This window comes from Perna viridis, chromosome 12 (genome assembly GCF_037379345.1).
Source record: "Perna viridis isolate PV_CMFRI_1.1 ecotype Kerala chromosome 12, ASM3737934v1, whole genome shotgun sequence".
Classification (NCBI taxonomy): domain Eukaryota; kingdom Metazoa; phylum Mollusca; class Bivalvia; order Mytilida; family Mytilidae; genus Perna; species Perna viridis.
In genome coordinates this window covers 31,182,656-31,203,421 of record NC_142456.1, presented here as the reverse complement: position 1 = coordinate 31,203,421, position 20,766 = coordinate 31,182,656, and the positions used below count along the sequence as shown (strand labels likewise).

Below are 20,766 nucleotides of genomic sequence, written 5' to 3'. Positions count from 1 at the left end.
CACATTATGTTACACCATAATAATATTAGAATTAAAATACTGCTACTATACAGATTTGAAAAAGATATATTTATTTTGGTACAAATAATGTGTTTATAGGTGTTCCCCAATCTAAAACTATAACAGCTGAGAGCACAGCTCACTAAAGAAGACTGCCAGCTCCTCATCCCAAAAAACCATAGTCATAACATGGAAAAGGTTGTCAAACTGAAAGTTAATGTTGCCTCTGTCTGAATTCGACTCCAACGATATGGCATATGTATATAAAATTTCTATCAAAATATTGATATGTGATCAGTTGTTACTGAGAAAACAGTCAAAAAATGTGGATGGATGAACAGACAGGCAGACACCATTATAATTATAAAACTACTGCAAAAAGGGGTGAATATATAGAGTGCTTGCTCTGGAAAACCTTTAAATGTCTTGACACAAAAAATGATTGTTGTGTTAAAGAGTTTAGTGCCTGCACTCTTTATTTCCTGCATAAATATGTCTTATAAAAACTGAGTTTTTAATTATAGCTTAATTTTCATCACCTAATTCCAATATATGCATATTAACAGCAATAATATTTGTTTTTTAAAAAAAAAAGCACACACTGAACTTGTAAATTATGTCATATTCAAATAAATCTTTGAACACTTACATTACTGAAGCAATAATTATTGGATTTTCAGTACATAAATCCACAACAAAAACACTTTTCTACTGATAAAAAAAAGGACCAACAGTATATAATATATAAAACGAGTCAAAGACAGAAATGGCTGACTTCAACATCAGCACCTGTGTATGGAGTGTTCATATTACAACTTATATGTTATGCCAGAGCTTGCCGGAACTACGCCGACTTTTTGTATCCCGCTAGAACTCTAACAAATAGGCTTCTGGAACAGGGTTAAGTTTTATGGTGGTCATTATTAATTTGTGGATCGTTATGGTGTATCCGTCTGCACCATGAAAACTGATTTGTTTAACATTCCTTACCTCTTTCTTCTACCCCAGAGCTCCATCTTTATGAGCAACTCGGCTGGTGTCTCTAAAAAAAATAGAGGACGCTTACCCTACCAGTGCACCTGGTCCATGCTTCCAGTTTTTAGTGGGGTCCGAGTTGCTCATTTAATTTTGTTTCTTTGTATTTATTATTTTAGTTATTTAATGTATATTATTGTTTTGTTTGTCTGTTTTCCATGTCTGGTTGATTTCCGCTAGAATCTTGGTTCTCTTGATTACCCTTTCATTAACAGAAAGTATCAATAGATGTTCAACAGGCCTGAAATCAGAACCTACATTATGGGACCAGTACACGATGCTGAATACCAAATATTAAGAGGCAGTTGTAGAAAATTGTTTGGATGGCCAAAAAAAAATTTTATTGCTCTTTAATTCAATGGAATTAAAATTTCTAATTTTATCTTAAAATCAACTTAATTTAAAAAATCTTTAAGATAAGCTGAGCCCATTTTTAATGAGTGGTGATATCATTTCAACATTAAGTATACTTATAATTTCTGTATTATGAAATCTGTCAAACTTGTTGTATATGTATATAACAAATTTGTATACAATAATTTTCCTTCTGCCTTAAAAGGCATATTAAAGTAGAAAATGACCGATGGCAGATCACATGACTTAATTTTCCACTCGTTTAAAAAACATCAACGTTTATATTGTCTTGATATGAGACTTCATAAATTAAAAGATGTATGGATAATGTAATAAAAAATGGAAATGGGAAGCATGTCAATAAGACATCATTAATAGTCTATGAAAACTAAAGCAGCTCACAAAGACAACAAGTTATCAAAAATAAAGTTAAGTTAAAGGAAGCAAACAACAGGGCGATAACATTTTTTTTTGTTTTTTTGCAGTCATATAAAAACCAGTATTAGAGGTAAAACACTAAAATGTTAAACCTTAAAGTTGGATTATCTCCCCTTGCTGTCCCATCATGCACATTTCCATGTGATACCTCACCTTGCTATAAAATTTCATCAAAACCCCATGAGCATATTGAGAGTTGCACTTACATTTGTTTTAACATGTAAAACCCTTAAATTTGATTATTTCCCTTTACAGACATGGGCCAATATTTAAATTCTTTAATTCATATCTTATTATGATGCATAACTTTCCTATACAATTTCAGAAAATTAGATTAGAAAGAGTTGTGGCTCATTTATTATGATGTTGAAATTAAAAACTTGAGTTGATATTTTGCAATATTCAACTTTCATTGGTTATGAAACCAAGCAATAAACTTGTGTAAACTTGAACATGTAATGTCAAAACAAAAGCTGCAAGGATTGATGCCCGTGGGTCTCTCTAGTCTTAGAACTACAGTATTTTCAAAAGAAACTTTAACCCACTGCATCTCTTGGTTCCCTTCCCATCAAGTGACACATTTTAATCCTTTCATCCATTCCACTGTGCTCTGCTTGATAAAAATGGCTCACACTTTAGAATGAATTCATTACTATCAGTAGTCAGTAGTCAAAAATAGTCCATAGGGGTTTGTATTATGAAGAACCTTTCACTCCAAAAGTGGTGTCTAAACTAAAGTTCTTAAGAACTGAATCCTTATATGATTAAATGAGGAGCTACGTTTACACAGACTTACAATGAACTGCTATTGATATAGATGGACTTCACGAGATGAAGAGGATTAAAAAGGTTTCAAGTCAATTCAGGGTTAAAGTATTTATTTTCCCGATACTGGAAGAAGGCTGACTAGGTCTCCAAAATTATATAGGTAAAATTTCTGGAAACAGCTGAACAGGATAGTATCTTCTTGATTCCCCCTTATTTGCTTGAGTTTGCACCAAACTCAAAATGGAAAGGCTTTAAATATCATGTAAAATAGTCTTGTATAACTCAAAACCCTTAAGTATAGAAAATTTCATAATATAGGACAATTTGAAGTATAATTGATAGGAATTTTATGCTGATGGAGAAAATGTGCCGTAACCCCTACCAGACAGAAAGAAGGTTGCATATAAGTAAGGTAAATTCTTTTCAAATGTATACTAAGTCTCCTGTTTAAGTTTACACAGTGTCGTATCAAGGGGAAAATTGCCGTCAATTTCGTGTAAAATTTGGTTAATAAATTAGCAAATAACAGTCTGGAACACCCTTTTTTTCAAGAATCCAGTTAGATATACCCCCGTTTCGAAATATCTGGACCTGCCACTGTAACACTGAATAAAAACAGAAAATATTGATGTAAAATCAATTGTCTTACAAAAACTGAGCAATTTCATTATTGTACCCATTTCGGCACATTGTTGAGTAAAATTGAAAATGAAGTGTGCAATTTTAACTTTCTGTATATGGTTTTGTGTCAGGATTTTCCATGTGATATGCAATTAACAGATATGCAATTAACAGGTATGCAATGAAGATATGCAATTAACAGGTATACAATGATGAAGATATTCAATTAACTGGTATGCAATAAAGATATGCAATTAACTGGTATAAAATGAAGTGGAATCCACATAATTTAGTTTAGGTAGATGTTCTGATTTACAGTCCCTGAACCAATATGCACAACTATTTGACTGATCAATGACCAATGATTGATTGTATAGCAGACGGATCAATAACCCATGACTGCTGACTGATCTGACTGCAGTTTTGTTATGTATGACTGGTTCATGTAAATTTCTGAATTTTGATTGGAACATATCAAATTAAATGCTATATTAAATTTACTTTTATTAAAAAAAATGAAACAACATTTTGCATTTCATTTAAGTTAGTACATTAAAAAGTACTGTCATTATTTATATTATTTAGTAGTTTTATGCATAAATGGATAACCGACATTAACCAATCCATAAAATGCATTAACTGATCACCAGTCAGTTGAAGTGAAATGGAAGCGATCACTGACTGATCGGTAACTGATTGATGAACACTGCATCAATTGGTTCAGGTACTGTAAGAGGTTCAAAATGTATAGAAAATGGGTTCAGAATATGTCTAGTCTAGAAAAACTTTCAGTTAAGGCAGGTTACAGTTTTAACACACATTTAAACCGCCATATAACACGAGCTACTTAAATGTTTTGAAATCACAAAAAATCCCATTTAAAATGATATTCAAATATTGGAAGTGTACTTTTTCATGTTGTAATGTTTGGATAGAGTTAAAACAAACTAAAAAACTATAGATTTTTTCATTGCTTTGATTAAAATGTATTTTAAACATACAATAAATTTAATGTTTAGTATGAAATCTAAGACTTTAAGAGGCAGAATATGGAGCAATTTTACCATTCTCTTTATCAACCAGTCAATGCATAGGGATTGAGAAACAAAAAAATAAAAAAAATAAAGTGTCAAGTCAATCATACATTATGTAAAAACAACGTAGCTTTGTAAAATCTATGAACAATTTAACACCTACAACTTTTTGAGAAATCGACTGTTTCGATGCATGGTGCAGATTTACAGTTGATCACCAGTATCTTCTTTGATTCTCGAAGATATTATAATAAGTTAAAGTGATGTCATTAGCTTACACTTAATTTATGATCTAAGACAGGGGCTATGTATACCTGAAATGTTGCCAAGAAGTGAAAGTTTCTATAATACCAAATTCAAGACTGTTTAAGACCTTTTATCAAAATCAAACATCCTAAATTGGGCAGATATTAATAATTACAATGTGACATCACTTTGTGCACAATGGAATGTTTTGCTAATGCAGTCTTTTTAATCCTTTAACACAATGTATATCATATGTTTTTCTACCCCCACCCCCCATCCCTCCGCCAAAATAAATATATATTTACTTAAAAATACAAAAGTAAACAACTACAATGATATTTTTGAATGCAGCTGATTAAATCACATGACCAAATGTTAACAATTCTGACAGTATGCAAAAAGTTCACTTAGATTTCTTCATTAACACTTGCTATTTGATTTAGAGCCTAGAATAAATTTTGGTCTAGTTTCCAACCGTTCTCTCTAGAATTGTTACCTAAGCTTCAGCACTTAGATTAAAAAAATCTTGTCTTTCTAATTTTCATTTAAGTATTTCTCTGTCTAAGAATTAGACAAAATGTGTACAAGGTGTGGTACATGAAAAAAAAATACTGAGATTATCTTCCCATTGGGTCCTCAGACAATATTTACATTATTTCATGCACATCTATATATGATGTCCAACTTTCTAAAAAAAATAATCACAATCCCATGAACAGTTTAGAAGGAGTAAAATACTTTATAAAAATTAATGTTAAAAGACAAATGAATGGGCAGACAAACAAGGTGATTCCTATAAATACTTCAAACTTGATATTTGCAAAAAGGGCAAAGGGGGTGGGGTAGTAAAAAAATGACATACCTGTATGAATTCTAACATGTTGCTGTAGGTGGCATAACTGTTTGAAAGCTTTCTCACAGTAGGAACATATATATTTCCTGATGTTTGTATGGACAAGACTGTGTTGTGCTAACTGCTGCTTGCTTTTGAAGCCTTTGCTGCAGGTAGGACATAAATGATTGCGGTCAGATTGCGTCGTTGATTCTGGTTGCACTTGGTGAGCTGTACCATTTGGCAAAAGGTCTGTGTTGGATATGTGTTGTCTTTGGAGATCTTTGAATAAAAAAAAAACATTCTTATTAATATATTTTACTCAATTATGATTTAAAAAAAGCACAAAAGAAATATGACTATCACAGACAAAATCCTTTTTTTCTTTTTAAGTCGCTAACATTATTAGCGACTAAATCTTGAACCCATAACTTCAGTACAGTACATTCCTATATGATTTACTTAAATATATATAGCTACACTACCTTATGCTGCTGATTAGTCAATTCTAGCTTCATTCTAAATCAAAATGTACCTCTTAATTACTATACGTGTACACATGTTTTTTACTTGTATTAGAGCAGGAAGTTCACATCATAAGATGAAATGATTGGTTAGCATTGAACTTTCTGTTAAATAGCTGAGAAACACCTAGTCTCTGAGTTGTTTTCATTCAGAAACATTTGGCCATCACAGAATACAAAGTCATCTGCTTTTAAATAGAGCATATCACAACTAATCTTGAAGCTTGCGGATTTTAGCCAATTGACAAACTGTTGCGTTACACAGCAATATTCAATCTTCAGAAGTAAAGTTGGTACATATAAAATATTACAACACAAACTCTAATGAACTGTTAAAACCGACATGCTTCGAAACTTTCTAATATGTTATGTATAAATTATTTTCGTAAAAGGAACACACTTACTTTGCTAGTAATGTACAAATGTACGATAAGTCAAAAGATGTGAAATGGAAAAGAATATAAATATATATTATCAATTGACCTAAAATCTTCAAGTAAATTAGTAATTTTTTAATTCTAATTTTAATTTTAATTTTAATCTACAGGTTAACAAGTAAGTATTAGGTAATGGTTAATGATTATTCTATCAAAAGAACCAACCCTATTCCCTTAAGTGAACTACAAATGTACCAAACTTGCATTTCATTACAACAAACTTGCATTTCGTTACATTTACTGCATTTTTTTTGCCATACAAGTTATTTTTAATTGTGAAACAGTTTTTTTTATTCATTTGGGTCAGAAAAAAACTTAAGGAGAGTTGGCATTTACCTTTAAAAATACAGTTTTGTAAATTAATTTTATTCCTTATTTTAATCAATATTTTTCTGTGCACAAACAAATGTTGAATAAAAATCAGTGGTTTTTTATAAGTCAATCACATTATACTGATATTTACAAATAACAAGACTCCTACGATCCTGAATTGCTCATCTGGTTTAATTTTTGCCCTTTAAGGGAAATATCTCTAACAAGAAACTGGTCAACAATGTTGACCCCCCCCCAGCAGACTTTTGCAGGCCTTATCATAAGGATTATTTCAGCAATTGAAAGTTTCTTTCTGTCTATCATAGTTTTCACTATATTGGCTGAAAACTGTAATGGCAATAGCTCACATGACCCTTTGGGTCAGATGAGCTAAAAATAATTATTGTACTCTATTTAAAAAAAAAATGCACATAATTTTAAGGTCACAATGACCTAATTGTTCAGCAAGTCAACAGATAAAAAATGCACATAATTTTAAGGTCACAATGACCTAATTGTTCAGCAAGTCAACAGATTTCATTTTACCAAAAAAAATCAATGCAAGAAATTTAGGTCATTATGTATTGTTATATCAATCCTTTTTAAAAAATGTAGGACACATTCAAAGAGACCAGATGGTCACATATGTTATAAACACAAAGGCGCTGTTGTATTGGCATCAATTTGTTCCTTCTTTCAAAAGTCATTTGGCAAGGAAGGTACAGTTTAGTAATCTAACTGTAATTCTGTTTCCTGATTGGTCAAATAGTGACATTCGAAAATCTGCATTGAAAATTTAACTTCCATCTCAGGTTTTAAAAACATGTCTGTTTTCCAGACTTGGCATTTTAAAAAAAAAACCGCAAAAGTCATATTACATACATGTATTATTCAAATTTGTCCATAATTTTGTTATACACATATCACTGTACAAAGTCTTGTTCAAAATAAACTTCAATTCTAACATGGTTATACTACTGAGATATTAACTGAATTTGAATTTATTTTGGATTTTCGAAAAAGTAAGAAAACAAGAGCCTAAATCACTCACCTGGTTCATTTTTTGCCTTTCAAGGACAATAACTCTAACAAAGAGCTTCTAACAACCTTGACCCAATAAAGGGTTTTATAGGCCTTATAATAAGTACCATTTCATCAACTGAAAGTTTTATTTATCTACTATAATTTGTATGATATTGGCTGAAAACTGCAAAAAAATGTCATTTTTGCCTTTCAAGGCTAATAACCAGTTGCCCAACAACTTTGACCTCATGTCGACTTTTATAAAGCTCTTCAAACTGAAGAATTCAGGTCACATTTACTTTCAAATATCTCCTATTATAAGAACATTTGAGATAAATGTAGAAATTGGTTATTTGACCCCTGTGGTATAAAAATAGCAACAACTGCCATGTTTTAGGCTTGATCTATATAATCGGTGTAACTTTTTAAGTATGCATCCTAAGCTTGATTGTATCCATAGAGTGGTTTCAGAGAAGATTTTAAAAGAAAAGTTATTTCATATAAGTGAAAATTATATAAAACCTTTTCATGCGGTATTAATTAATTTGCAGTAAAAAGTTTTACCAGTCAATACCATGTGATAATGCCTGAGGGCATTATCACATCGTAGTAATGGCCTGTTACAAGTTTAGAGATACATCCCCTTATTCAAACACATTTGTGATCAAGCAGTTGCCAATTTAAATATGGCGAAATAAACATGATTTCAACAAGGCCAAAATAAAAATAAATCCTAAGTCCTCATAATCTTTTAAACCACATTTTCATCAATGAAATAAACAAAATAGTTGCTTATGTAGAAGACCAGGATAAATTGACAACACTTTGAACAGCAATATTGCTTCAAACATGATAATGCTCTTGACTGCTTAGAGCGTTATTGTGGTCTCAGGCAATATCACTGTCCTCAGGCAGTCCATTTATCATGGTAAGCAACTATTGGATAATTAATGACTGACAACAATGATGGCAATGACGTCAATGGACACCAAGTGGTGACAGAAGCTAAACATGGCATTTTAAGTGAGCTGAAAATAGTTATACTAACCTATTCCCTTAGCCATGCTGCCATGACTAACCCCTTCAGTAGAGGTTAGTTTTTCAAACTACTTTTCTCACTTTTACTACTATATAATGGATATGGTAATTTATCAAAGAGACAACACCCTCCCCACCTGGATGAAAAATGTCAGGTCAAGGCCACCCATGGGTCTTCAATGAATGATGAAGAATCATCACACCACAGGACAGGTTGCAGCTGGCCAACAAAACAACATTTTTCATAGGTACAGCGAAATAGTTGCCCCATTATACTACAAGAACATAAAAGTCAACTGATATTTACTAAAGCATGCTCTCTCTTTCCTTCCAAAGAGTCCTATATAGGGCTGTTTATGTGGAACAGTTGTAGTTTATGATTTAATTTGTGTACTAATAGATTATTAAATATTTATTTGAATGAGAGGGAGTTTCTCATGCTTATCTCTTCGAGCGGCTGCGAGACTAGACGGGATGAGAAAATCCCGCAAGTTGAAAAAATATTTAATAGTCCGTTTATCGCTGTTTTGCTGAATTAGTTTTCTTTTATTTTCAGTTTTCCTGACCTAAATATGTAAGTTTTATAAACGCTGCAAAATTTTCTTTCTGGACTATTTTTCGGCGACGTGCTACATGACGTCACGTATGTTGTGCAGCTGTGATTCACATCATTTGAAAAAAAAAATCTGTTAACTAAGACGGTTGCGTTTAAAATTTGTGGAATAATTGCATATGCAGTAAACAGACGGTTATTTGGGTCGTCAAATATTATCTTTACTCAGATATTTCTACTCAATTCTTGTTTCTTATTGGTCAGTTCACTTTTTGCAGGAACTTCTTCTCTGGGCAGTAGACTCTAGGTTTTTAGTATGTGAAGAAGCCATTTTGGTCTTGTTGGAATATTTATATCTCTATGATATATTTCTATTCATTTTGAGGTTTATATAATTTTGATGAACTGGAACTGAGGGTCATAGGAGACACAACCTTTACACAAACATGTAAGGATATTTTTCATTATTTTCCATGATTCTGATGTTACAGGATGCTTAAGTGTCAGTATCTGTAAGAATTAGGCAGTGGGTGAAACATGGCATGAATAAAACCCACCATTTTGATAGTGTAATTTGACTATTTACACTATCAGAATCAAAGAAAATAGACACAATTTTCCATATCATGTTGGCCCACTGAGATACAATTTCATTGAAATGCACTGAAAATGAACACTTCAAAGGCAGATAACTTTGTCAAAAACCTTATTTTTCTAAGATCCTACTGAAAAATTTCTGAGAAAAGCCAGTGACGCAGAGATCAAATAATGGTCTTTTCAAATAGAGAAAGTATCCTTGAGTGACATGGTTTTTCCCATTTTGCCTGATTCTTACTAACACTTACACTTAATAAACAACCTGAACCTACGACCTCCATGGCAACCATGGCAACTATTACAATTAGTCATTTCTTAAAGTTTGCATTGCTAATTAATATTTTTCATTTCGAGTTGAGTTTAGGACTTATTTAGCTCTAAATAAGTACAAATGTATAATTAATGTCAAAAAATAAAATAAAGGATAAACATCAAAAGGATAATTTACTACTAGCAAAATTAATTATTGAAACGTAACCCTTTACAAAAAAGTTAATTATTCCCTTAGCTTATAAATAGCATTGATCTTCAATCCATTACTTAAAGAAGTCTGTAACTTAAAAAAAGCTGAATCTTGTTTAAATTTTATATCACTGTTTTGTTCTTAACAAGATTGACACCATAAATGGCATTCGTTTACAGCGAGTGATAGCTTCAATGGAGAAACTGTAAACATAATGAAATAATTCAACTTGTTCATGATGCAAATAAAAATAAATTGAATTTCTCAGCAACATTCATAACATCAGACATGAAAGCAATTATCTAAAAAAAAAAATTTCCCCGAAATTTTGAGAATCAGAATGACCTTCCAGGGATCATTTTATTTCTTTCGTAGTACGAGTGGGATTTTCCAATATTATATGACGGAAAAACCAGAATCTTCTAGCTCCTGTCTGGATCTTAAATTAATTTAGGAGCTGCACTTTTTGTTGTTTATAAAAAATCTAATCTTTACAGAAAGCTAATTAGGCCTTCCTTAAGGGACTATAAACATTTTGAAAACAAGACAATTTTGTCACGTTTTAACGGCACTGCCGAAGAATTATTTTTAAAGCATAAAGCAACAAAATTTTAATATCTACATCAATATTTGAGAATCCTTAGCCTAGCACTAATGTACAAGTTGTCAATTCATCAATGGTAAAACATGTCTTGTCTATGGACACTTTATATTATATATCTTTTTTTAATACAGTGGAAAACTGTCCTTGTCTATTGACATTTTTTATATACCATTTTTTAATACAGTGGAAAACTGACCTCGTCTACTGACACTTTTTTATATATCATTTTTTAACTACAGTGAAAACTGTCCTTGTCTATTGACACTTTTTTTATATAAAAATACAGTGAAAACTCAGTTACCCAAACCCCTATGTTTTTAATAGGAGTTCTGTTTACTAGGGTTAAAAAATATATTTAAATTGATATAAAGGGACTTTGAAGAGTGATTGGTTTATACAAGCTTTTCTGATTTTCAGGGTTCAGTTTAGACAGGTTCACTGTCCCTTTCTCATCCAAAAGTTCAACAGTAAATCAAGATGGCTTAGAAGGATGAGGTGGGGATAGATAATTATTAGCAGAAAGTCTCTCAATTTTTCAGTAACAAAGTACTGTAAGAATAAATCAAAGGAACAAGATTCTAGCGGAAATCAAAAGAATGTAATCCTGGGACAAAGACCAGACATGGAAGAGTAATCAAGGGAACCAAGATTCCAGCAGAAATCAAAAGAATGTACTCCAAGGACAAAGACCAGACATGGAAAACAGACATACACAACAAAGAACATAAAGTAACTAAAATCATACATACAAAGTAACAAAACTAAACAAGCAACTCACACTCCACTGTAAACAGTGAAATTTCCGCTATTTTAAAACTGCCCGAAAGCAGATTAATAGCAGAAACTACAAAAATAACACAGTGCAAAATTTTCCAGTTTACAGTATCATGTTTATTTCACTTAAATACCACCAAAAAATACTAAAGCATCAAAAGAGTAGAATAATTAAGATTCTGAAGACATGGTCAAAATGTAAACACATTAAACAGACAATTTACATACAAAATGTAGACAACCCCCAATACAATATACATACTAAAGAAAAGAAATAACAAGGCAGCACAAAAAAAAAAAAACACAACCTAAAAACACTTACAATATGGACCATCTCAAAAAATAAAAATAAAAAAATGTGCTAGAAATAAAGTTAACAGCCAGGCCCTACCTAATTTTTAAAGAATATTTTCGACTTATTTAGAGTATTTTTTTTTTTTTTTTAAATCTGTACACATATCGTTTGGTATCTTTGTAAAATATATGATTACTATTAATAAAACTACAATATTCATTTAAAACTCTTTCAATAGAACAAAGGTGAATATGTAAACATGATACTTAATCATTCCCTCTTATTTTTCTCACGATCAGTAGACCATAAACCCAATGACGCCAGTTACAAAGATCACAACACTATGTACATTACATAATCCAAGTTATATGCATCCTGATGAGGTAACTTCCGTAAATAAGATAGAACAGACGGACAGACATAAATACAACAGAATGCAAAAGAGTATATAAACAAAAGTGTTTATATATGTATCAAAGCTGCGCAATTCAATATAAAGTATCTTACTGACTTCAAACTCCCCCTTTTATTTATCAACTTCGATATTGCTAAAACTTGACCACATTTTTTTCCATTCACAAATATTTGAAATAAGAGTAAAAAAAAATGCGAGCAAATGTCCACTAGTGATATACCCTTAGCCAATATATTTGAATAATGATATGAAGCAAGTCATTTTAAAGAAAGTTTTTTTCACCTAAGTCTAAACTGAAATCCCCAAAATATGGCACATCAATATGAAGCTTATGTTAAAATAACAATTGGCTGTACTGTCACAAAAACAGACAGACAGACAGGCAAACATAAAACAGATAAAAAAACATTTTGAAGTAAAAGTGACAAATAATTGTAGGAAAAACTGTTACCTAAAAATGTGTGACAAATAAATGGGCAGCACCAATGGACAAGGGGAAAACAGTATATCCCCTCCTTCAGAGCAGGGTATAAGAATAGAAAAACAGTGTATCCACTCCTTCAGAGCAGGGTAGAAGAATAGAAAAACAGTGTATCCCCTCCTTTAGAGCAGGGTATTAGAATAGAAAAACAGTGTATCCCCTCCTTTAGAGTAGGATAGAAGAATAGAAAAACAGTATACCCCCTCTTTCAGAGCAGGGTAGAAGAATAGAAAAAACAGTATATCCCCTCCTTTAGAGCAGTGTAGAAGAATAGAAAAACAGTGTATCCCCTCCTTTAGAGCAGGGTAGAAGAATAGAAAAACAGTGTATCCACTCCTTTAGAGCAGGGTATTAGAATAGAAAAACAGTGTATCCCCTCCTTTAGAGCAGGGTACAAGAATAGAAAAACAGTGTATCCCCTCCTTTAGAGCAGGGTATTAGAATAGAAAAACAGTGTATCCCCTTCTTTAGAGCAGGGTACAAGAATAGAAAAACAGTGTATCCCCTTCTTTAGAGCAGGGTATTAAAATAGAAAAACAGTGAATCCCCTCCTTTAGAGCAGGGTACAAGAATAGAAAAACAGTGTATCCCCTTCTTCAGAGCAGGGTATTAGAATAGAAAAACAGTGTATCCCCTCCTTTAGAGCAGGGTACAAGAATAGAAAAACAGTGTATCCCCTCCTTTAGAGCAGGGTACAAGAATAGAAAAACAGTGTATCCCTCCTTTAGAGCAGGGTAGAAGAATAGAAAAACAGTGTATCCCCTCCTTCAGAGCAGGGTATTAGAATAGAAAAAAGGCATTATAAAGTATAAGTAGGTCATTCTTATTGTTTAAATCCAGTGCCACATCAATACAAGGCTTTAACATACTTGCAATAGAGACCAATCCCTTTTCTGTGCTACAAAAGGCTTCAAAATTGATTTGGACCTGGCTAGGCCATAGAAAACCTAATGAACCCTTATCAATGTTGTACTTCTCTATGAGGTAACAGAAAACGTTGGTCATTTTAATTTGCCCTCATCACAATTAACAACATATCTCTATCTTTCCATCAGACATTACTATATATTTGAAAAGAGGGGGAAACCAAACTAAAAAAACAAAAAAAATGAATATTCAACCTTCATATTATCTGGAGAGAACTTCAAATTACTGATGCTGCACAGAGATGCATTTTGTCTCTAAAATCAATACATGCATCTGAATTACCGAGGGGAAAAATTGAAACAAATTCTTGTCATTCAGAAAAGAATGGCTATAACTCGATTTTTTTCTGCAATCCATCAATTTATAAAGAAACTGCATTGATTTTCCTGACATACCATACAGAAATAAATTCATTGTGAGGGGGAGAATTATAATGGGTCCTTGTTGTTACTCCAATTATTTCCAGATTTTTTCGTATAAACACAATTTAAAGGAGCAGATACTAAAACTTTAATAAATAAAATACTTTATTGAATATAAGATGGTAAGATGGTATTGAATTAAGCAAAAAAGAAACAAGAAAATAAAGCAATTTAAGAATTGCATTGTAACTATAAGTAAGACAGTAGGATCTAAATGACAAATAAACAGTGTACTGTAACACACGATCCCCTCAACGCTTTTTTTACATTTTAAAGTTCTGTAACTCTTAAATAAACATACAAACAAAAAAAAATGAACAAATGCTGCCTTCTGTTACAAAAAAAAACATTTTACAGGACTTAATTAAAATCCATCATTGCATTTTCTGTACTAGATGATGACAAACAGATAAACAGACAAACAAGTGGTATACCATAATACCCAACCATAACATGAGCATATAAAAAGGGTTCTACATGGGTCATTAACAATCTACAGAATGCCTTCAAAACAACCTGAATATCTATACAGGTATATTAACCTTCTTTTATGTCCATTGGTAGATTTTACTAACTGGACAGATTTACAGGGTAGATTTTACTAACTAGACAGATTTACCAAAAAACATAATATAAATATATATACCAAAGCAGTAAGTCTAACATGGTTCTGTCACCTTGTTGGTATACCAGTTGATCCTTTTGGAACAGTTCATGAGGGAGATTCTCCCCCATTCATGACACTGTCTTATGTGGGAAATTTTAAAGTAAAATCAAATTTTTGTTGGAGCCTCCTCCTAGTGTGGGAGGTTTAATAGGTATGCCTGTTAGGGAGTTAACGGTTTTCAGAAGGGACCAGGTTTGACCAAAATTCATTTAATGAAAAATTGTTGATTGTCAACAGATATAACAGACAGACAGATAGACAGACAGACATGAGCATTACAATATTCCCAACACAACATCTTAAGCAATGGGTAAATAAACATTATCTTACAAGCCATTATTTACTTTTTTTTTCATCATTTCCTGGAATGTAGTTAATACAACAACTTTAATCATGACATTACAATTATAACATGCAAATAAAAACAGAATAGTTATTGTTATATCACGACTTCTCTTAATAAATATCACTATTTTACAAATTTTAATCATAATATAACAAAAAAATATTAATAAAATACCTTAATAAAAAAAATGCATTCAGAACAAAGAAAACATTTTTCATTAAATGAAAGAAAACATTTTTTTAGACATGATTTTGTTTTTTATTACAATTCAAATACACAAAATACCCCTCCATATCAACATTGTGAGTCTTAGTATACTTGGCCTGGTTCCATAAAAAATTCTCAAATTTACATTTTTCCTCAAATCAACAATTTCAAGTAATCTGATTGGTTGAAATTTGAGTTGAGGAAGGATTTGAGGAAAAACTCAAATTGATATTTGTTATGAAACCAGCCCAAGTACATGCATTTCAAAGAGTAGCATTGGAAACAAATACATAGCATAGTTGGAACTGGTGGGGGTGCTTGAAAAGCCCTTGCCAAACAAAAAAAATGAATACCACTGAAGCAAATTAATGACCATATGGTTTCCGTGATTTAATCATATACAAATTTAAATTCTACATAATATGCAAAGTCTTTTTAAAAGCTCTAAAAACTATAGGATGTAAGTCCAGGGTTGCTTATTTGTTTTTGCAGCTTTTGTTTCTATGTGCATGTGATTGTTTCATCTTGAACATGACACACCTTCCACACAAAGTTCAAGATTTTGATGGAAGCAGAAGGTTTAGCCAGGTTTAACCCATCTTTCATTTTGAAATGCCTGTACCAAATCAGGAACACTTTCCAGTTTTTACCCTGATATTGCCATTTGTTATACCGACATTCCTTCATTTGGTTATTTCACGTTCTTTGTTCTGAGTGTCTGTTTTGCTTTTGTCACACTTGGATTGTGATCTTTTCAATAACCACAGAAATCCTGGTTCCTTTGATTTCCCTTTTATTATCTATAAACTTCCATATTTATTATCTATAAATCTCTACATGTCTATATTACTAGGTACAAGAGTCCTGGGAGATTACTGATTTCTCTAAGGGTATACAATGACTGGTACATCAATAATGATGTATTTATGGATCAGGATTAAAGCGGGCCATACACCATTCATCATTTTCCAAGTAAAAATGTTCCATAAAATCAGATTTTTTTTAATTGAGAAATATGTAAGAAATACCATCCATAGAACATCTAACAACAATCAATCAATAAAACAATAAGGCCTAGTGAAATTATGAATACATGTATCATTAAAATGGTCCAATTAAAAAACCGTGAATTTTACACATATTTACATATTGCAATTAATTAAAACATCAATTTTTACTTTTATTCTACATTTGTTTTATTTTTAATATATCATCCCTCATTTTACAACACAAAACTGCGATTATATCATATTTACGTTTTCCGTTATTTTCTTTGCCAATTTTACACATACTTACATAATGCAATAGATTTAAATATCAATTTATACTTTTATTTTTACATTTGTTTTATTTTTAACAGACCATCAGTCATTTTACATAACAAATCTGCGGTCAGATCGGTCACCAGTCATCGGTTATCGATCCATCAGTGATCAATTGATCCCTCAAAGCATTGCATGGATCAGTACAAGGACTGTATTACATACAATTCTAAGTAATATAACATATATAATATATGCTATTATTTTATATTGTCTCCGGCTTCAGGAGAGAAATACACAAGTGATTAAGAACAGACAATCTTTATACTAAATATAGTGAACAGACAACAAAATAATTACATATAAAAGCTTAAGAAGGTAGACCTAGGATAAGGGACACAACTTTTACAAATCATTGGAACGTTTGTATTCACCATTCTACAACAATCTAATTTACGCATCACAGTAACTTGGACTGACTTCATTCTGTTTAAAAGGAGAGTTTGAAAGTCTTTGGTGAAATTGAATATGATATAAATATATCACTGATTTCAAGAGTTATGTCCCTTACACTAAGTCTACCTCCTTAAGATAAGAACATCAAAGAGTTTAGCAATATGAACTCCCAACAAAAAAACCAGGAGTGACATCAGCTGTTCGAGAAGGGTAAGGCTGTTGTCAAATTTCATACCGTATTCTATTTGAGCAGGGAGAGCTACAGTCCCTGAACAGAACTGCTCCACACTCTGCCATTCAAAAAATCAAGAAAAATCCTCTTCCCACCAAAATTTAATATGCTTATATCTCAAAAAACAAGCACACCAATTCATAATTTTTTTTCTACTTATATTGTTCTAGCATGAATGATCTTAAAAGATTTCACAACCCTTTGAAATCCTTGGTTTCTTTTAAACGGAGTACTGAACATCCTTAAACATCCTTAAATCAACTGAGAACCCATGAAGATCAGAGCTGTGTAACGGCCTCTTCCATGACTGTTACCTTGAGAATGTCAAGCTAAAACTTTTCGTGTTCGATTTATACATATTCTATAATTAGCAGTAGGCGGTCACTTGACATGAATTGTTTTATTGTCCCGCTAATATAGGTGAAAATCAATACAGCCAGTGTGTCACTATAACAGTCCGCTATAATATTACCTGATTCTGAAATTATCGATGAATATGGCACTATTTCTGTAAAGCCATTATTTACATTGGTTAAAACAGGCTAGTATTGGATTCTTATTCAGTATTTAAATTAAGTCAACAGAAGAAGAGATTTTTTTTACAAACCGGTTGAACTTGAAACAGAATTGGAGACAAAAGGACCACTGAAGACTACGCAAGAAAGCATGAAATTAGAAACATTTGTGTACCTGAGATTTTCATTTGGTATTTAGGTGTTAGCCCTGTAAGATCAGGCAGTGGGTGAAACATGGTATGAAAAAAACCCATCATTTTGATATTGGAATTTGACTATTTGCATCATCCGAATTAAGGAAAACAGACAAGATTTTCCATATCATGCTGGACCACTGAGTTACAACTTCATTGAAATGCACAGAAAATGAACCTTTCAAGGGCAGATAATGCTGTCACAAACCTCATTTTTCTAGGATTCTATTGGAAAAAAAATCTGAGCTAAGCCACTGAAGCAGAGATCAAATAATGATCTTTTCAAATAGAGAAAGTATCCTTGAGTGATATTACAGTGTCAGATCGGTGGGGTTTTAACATGCCTGATTCTTACAAACACTTACACTTAAGAAATTCAAGCTACTATACAGAAATGACAATGATATTGGGGGGGGGCATATCTTGGAGGGAAAGTCCATGGGCATAAACATACTAAAAGAAACAAACTGATGAAGACAAACAACTAAAAAGGCAAAAATAAAAATACAAAGAGGAGCAGTATGATCCCAACAACAAAAAAACTCAGGATTTCAAGAAGGATGAAAAAAAAAACCTCAAGAGTTCAAGAAGGGGGTGAGAAGATCCTGCTTATTGCAAGACACCTGTTGTGCAGGTTGATGAAGGTCAAGGCCAGTAAAGAGAGAAAATCTCTGACAAATGTAGTTCATTAGTCATTCTGGAAACATTAATTAGGTCATGGTGAGGACCATGGAACTTTCAAAAAGAAGACAACATATCCTTGTTGTTTTACAGTTTAAATGAAAAAGATGTACAGCAGTGAATTGTCCTATATGTACATATTGGTTAATAAGGTAGATCTAGGGTAAGGGACACAACTCTTAAAAATCATTGAAATATTTGTATTCAGGCTTTTTTTTTAATCTATCTCACGTAAGCATCAAAGTAACTTGGATTGATTTCATTCTGTTTCAAATAAAGGCTTGAAAGGTTTTGGTGAAATTGAATATGATACAAACATATCACTGATTTCACCTCTTATGTCCGTTACCCTAGGTCTACCTCATTAACCAATGTATTTAAACCAATGATAAATTTGTTTTTCGTGACTACTGACCAATCAAACCTAACATTTTGTTGCTAATTCATAATTCAGTTTCTATACAATGAAAAAGTAGTAAAGGGAACCAAGATTCCAGCAGAAGTCAAAAGAATGTAATCCAAGGGCAAAGACCAGACATGGGAAACAGACACGCATAACAAAGAACACAAAATAACCATAATAATACATACAAAGTTACAAAGGTAAAAGAGCGACATGGACTCCACTAAAAACTGGGTGCATTGACTAGGTGCACTGGTAGGGTAAGCGTCCTCTGATTTCCTAGAAATACCTGCCAATTTGCTCATTTAAAGTCAAGTCCATAATAGACAAAAGAGGAAAAGAAAAAAATGACACATTGAACAAATTGGTTTTCATGGTGCAGATAGATATACAGTAAGGTTAGTATGCTCTGAAAAAGTCTTGTTGTATAAGGCTTAAAATTCAAATACTCTCACACTCACAACTTGATAAATTTTCTTCCTTTGATGTCAGAAATCTATTTTATTTATCATAACTTTAGTTAAACATATTCCTCTTATTCCGTAATAGTCTGTTAAATGATTGGTCGACAGAAACAACTGGAAAACCAATACCCAAACAAATGACAATATATAATACTTTTCCCATCAATAACTCTGGCAAAAGACATGTTAGCATGACTTTTTCACTTATTTCAACCCTAAGAAAAAAACAATGCATGCACAATAATTCCAAAGAAATTTTATACTATGTTCGGGCTTTCTTAGTATAGGAATAAATTATTCAAGGGAACATCGTAAGAAATTTTTTTACAAATTATCATTCACCATAGTGTCTTGAACTCAAGTGCTAAGGGAGAGCTCATGACTAATTCTAGCTTCATGGATGAGGTTTTTTAAAGAGGGTGTCCATGCAAAAACCAGGGAGTTGGTTGCACATGACAAATTTTGTTAAAAAAAATTCCGCCATTTCATATCACAAAGCATCCTTTTTCAAAGTTTAATGTTGATTTTTGATTAATTACAACATTTAAAGATAAATAAAATACATAGAAAATATTGAAATTCATTGAAAATGGAAGATAACTCTTTATTTTTGTGCAAATTTTGTTTCTTTGTTAGGAAACTTTAAAATCGTTAGTCACTTCAAAAAAAAAAAAAAAAAATTTTAAATCTTTTTTACTATTTGACATACATATGATATAAACATTACTTCTGACCAAAATAATTCAGTGAGATAAAATTTACCTTGTGCCAACCATATCATAGGATCTGCCTGATTTTTACATGGAAAAAAGTACTTGTGAAAGAAATATTTTCTCACACTCCTAATCTAATTTTCTTCATTAATATAATCAACTACCAGTATATACATTTCATTTGTTCCATGTGGTCTATCAAACAACTAGAAAGATAGAATTTCTCATATTCATGAGCATTATCCAAATCTGATCTGCTTTCCTTGGTTCTGATGTTACAAATGGTGTTACAACTAAAGGCAGTCCTATTACATCTGTTATCTTCCATCTCATTTACTTTTGTTACTTTGTATGTATGGTTTTAGTTACTTTATGTTCTTTGTTGTGTATGCCTGTTTTCCATGTCTGGTCTTGTCCCTGGATTACATTCTTT

The 20,766-nt window shown here is 31.9% G+C and overlaps 1 protein-coding gene across 3 annotated transcripts in view; it reads right to left on the bottom strand.

Moving 5' to 3' along the window:
* The window catches only part of LOC148602016 (uncharacterized), a 145,564-nt gene that overhangs the window by 38,169 nt on the left and 86,629 nt on the right, over window positions 1-20,766 (bottom strand). For all 3 annotated transcript variants that reach the window (XM_088554490.1, XM_088554492.1, XM_088554491.1), the window contains one exon: window positions 5,359-5,610. In XM_088554490.1, the coding sequence (XP_088410616.1) occupies window positions 5,359-5,610 (252 nt within the window). The remainder of the gene's footprint in view (window positions 1-5,358; window positions 5,611-20,766) is intronic.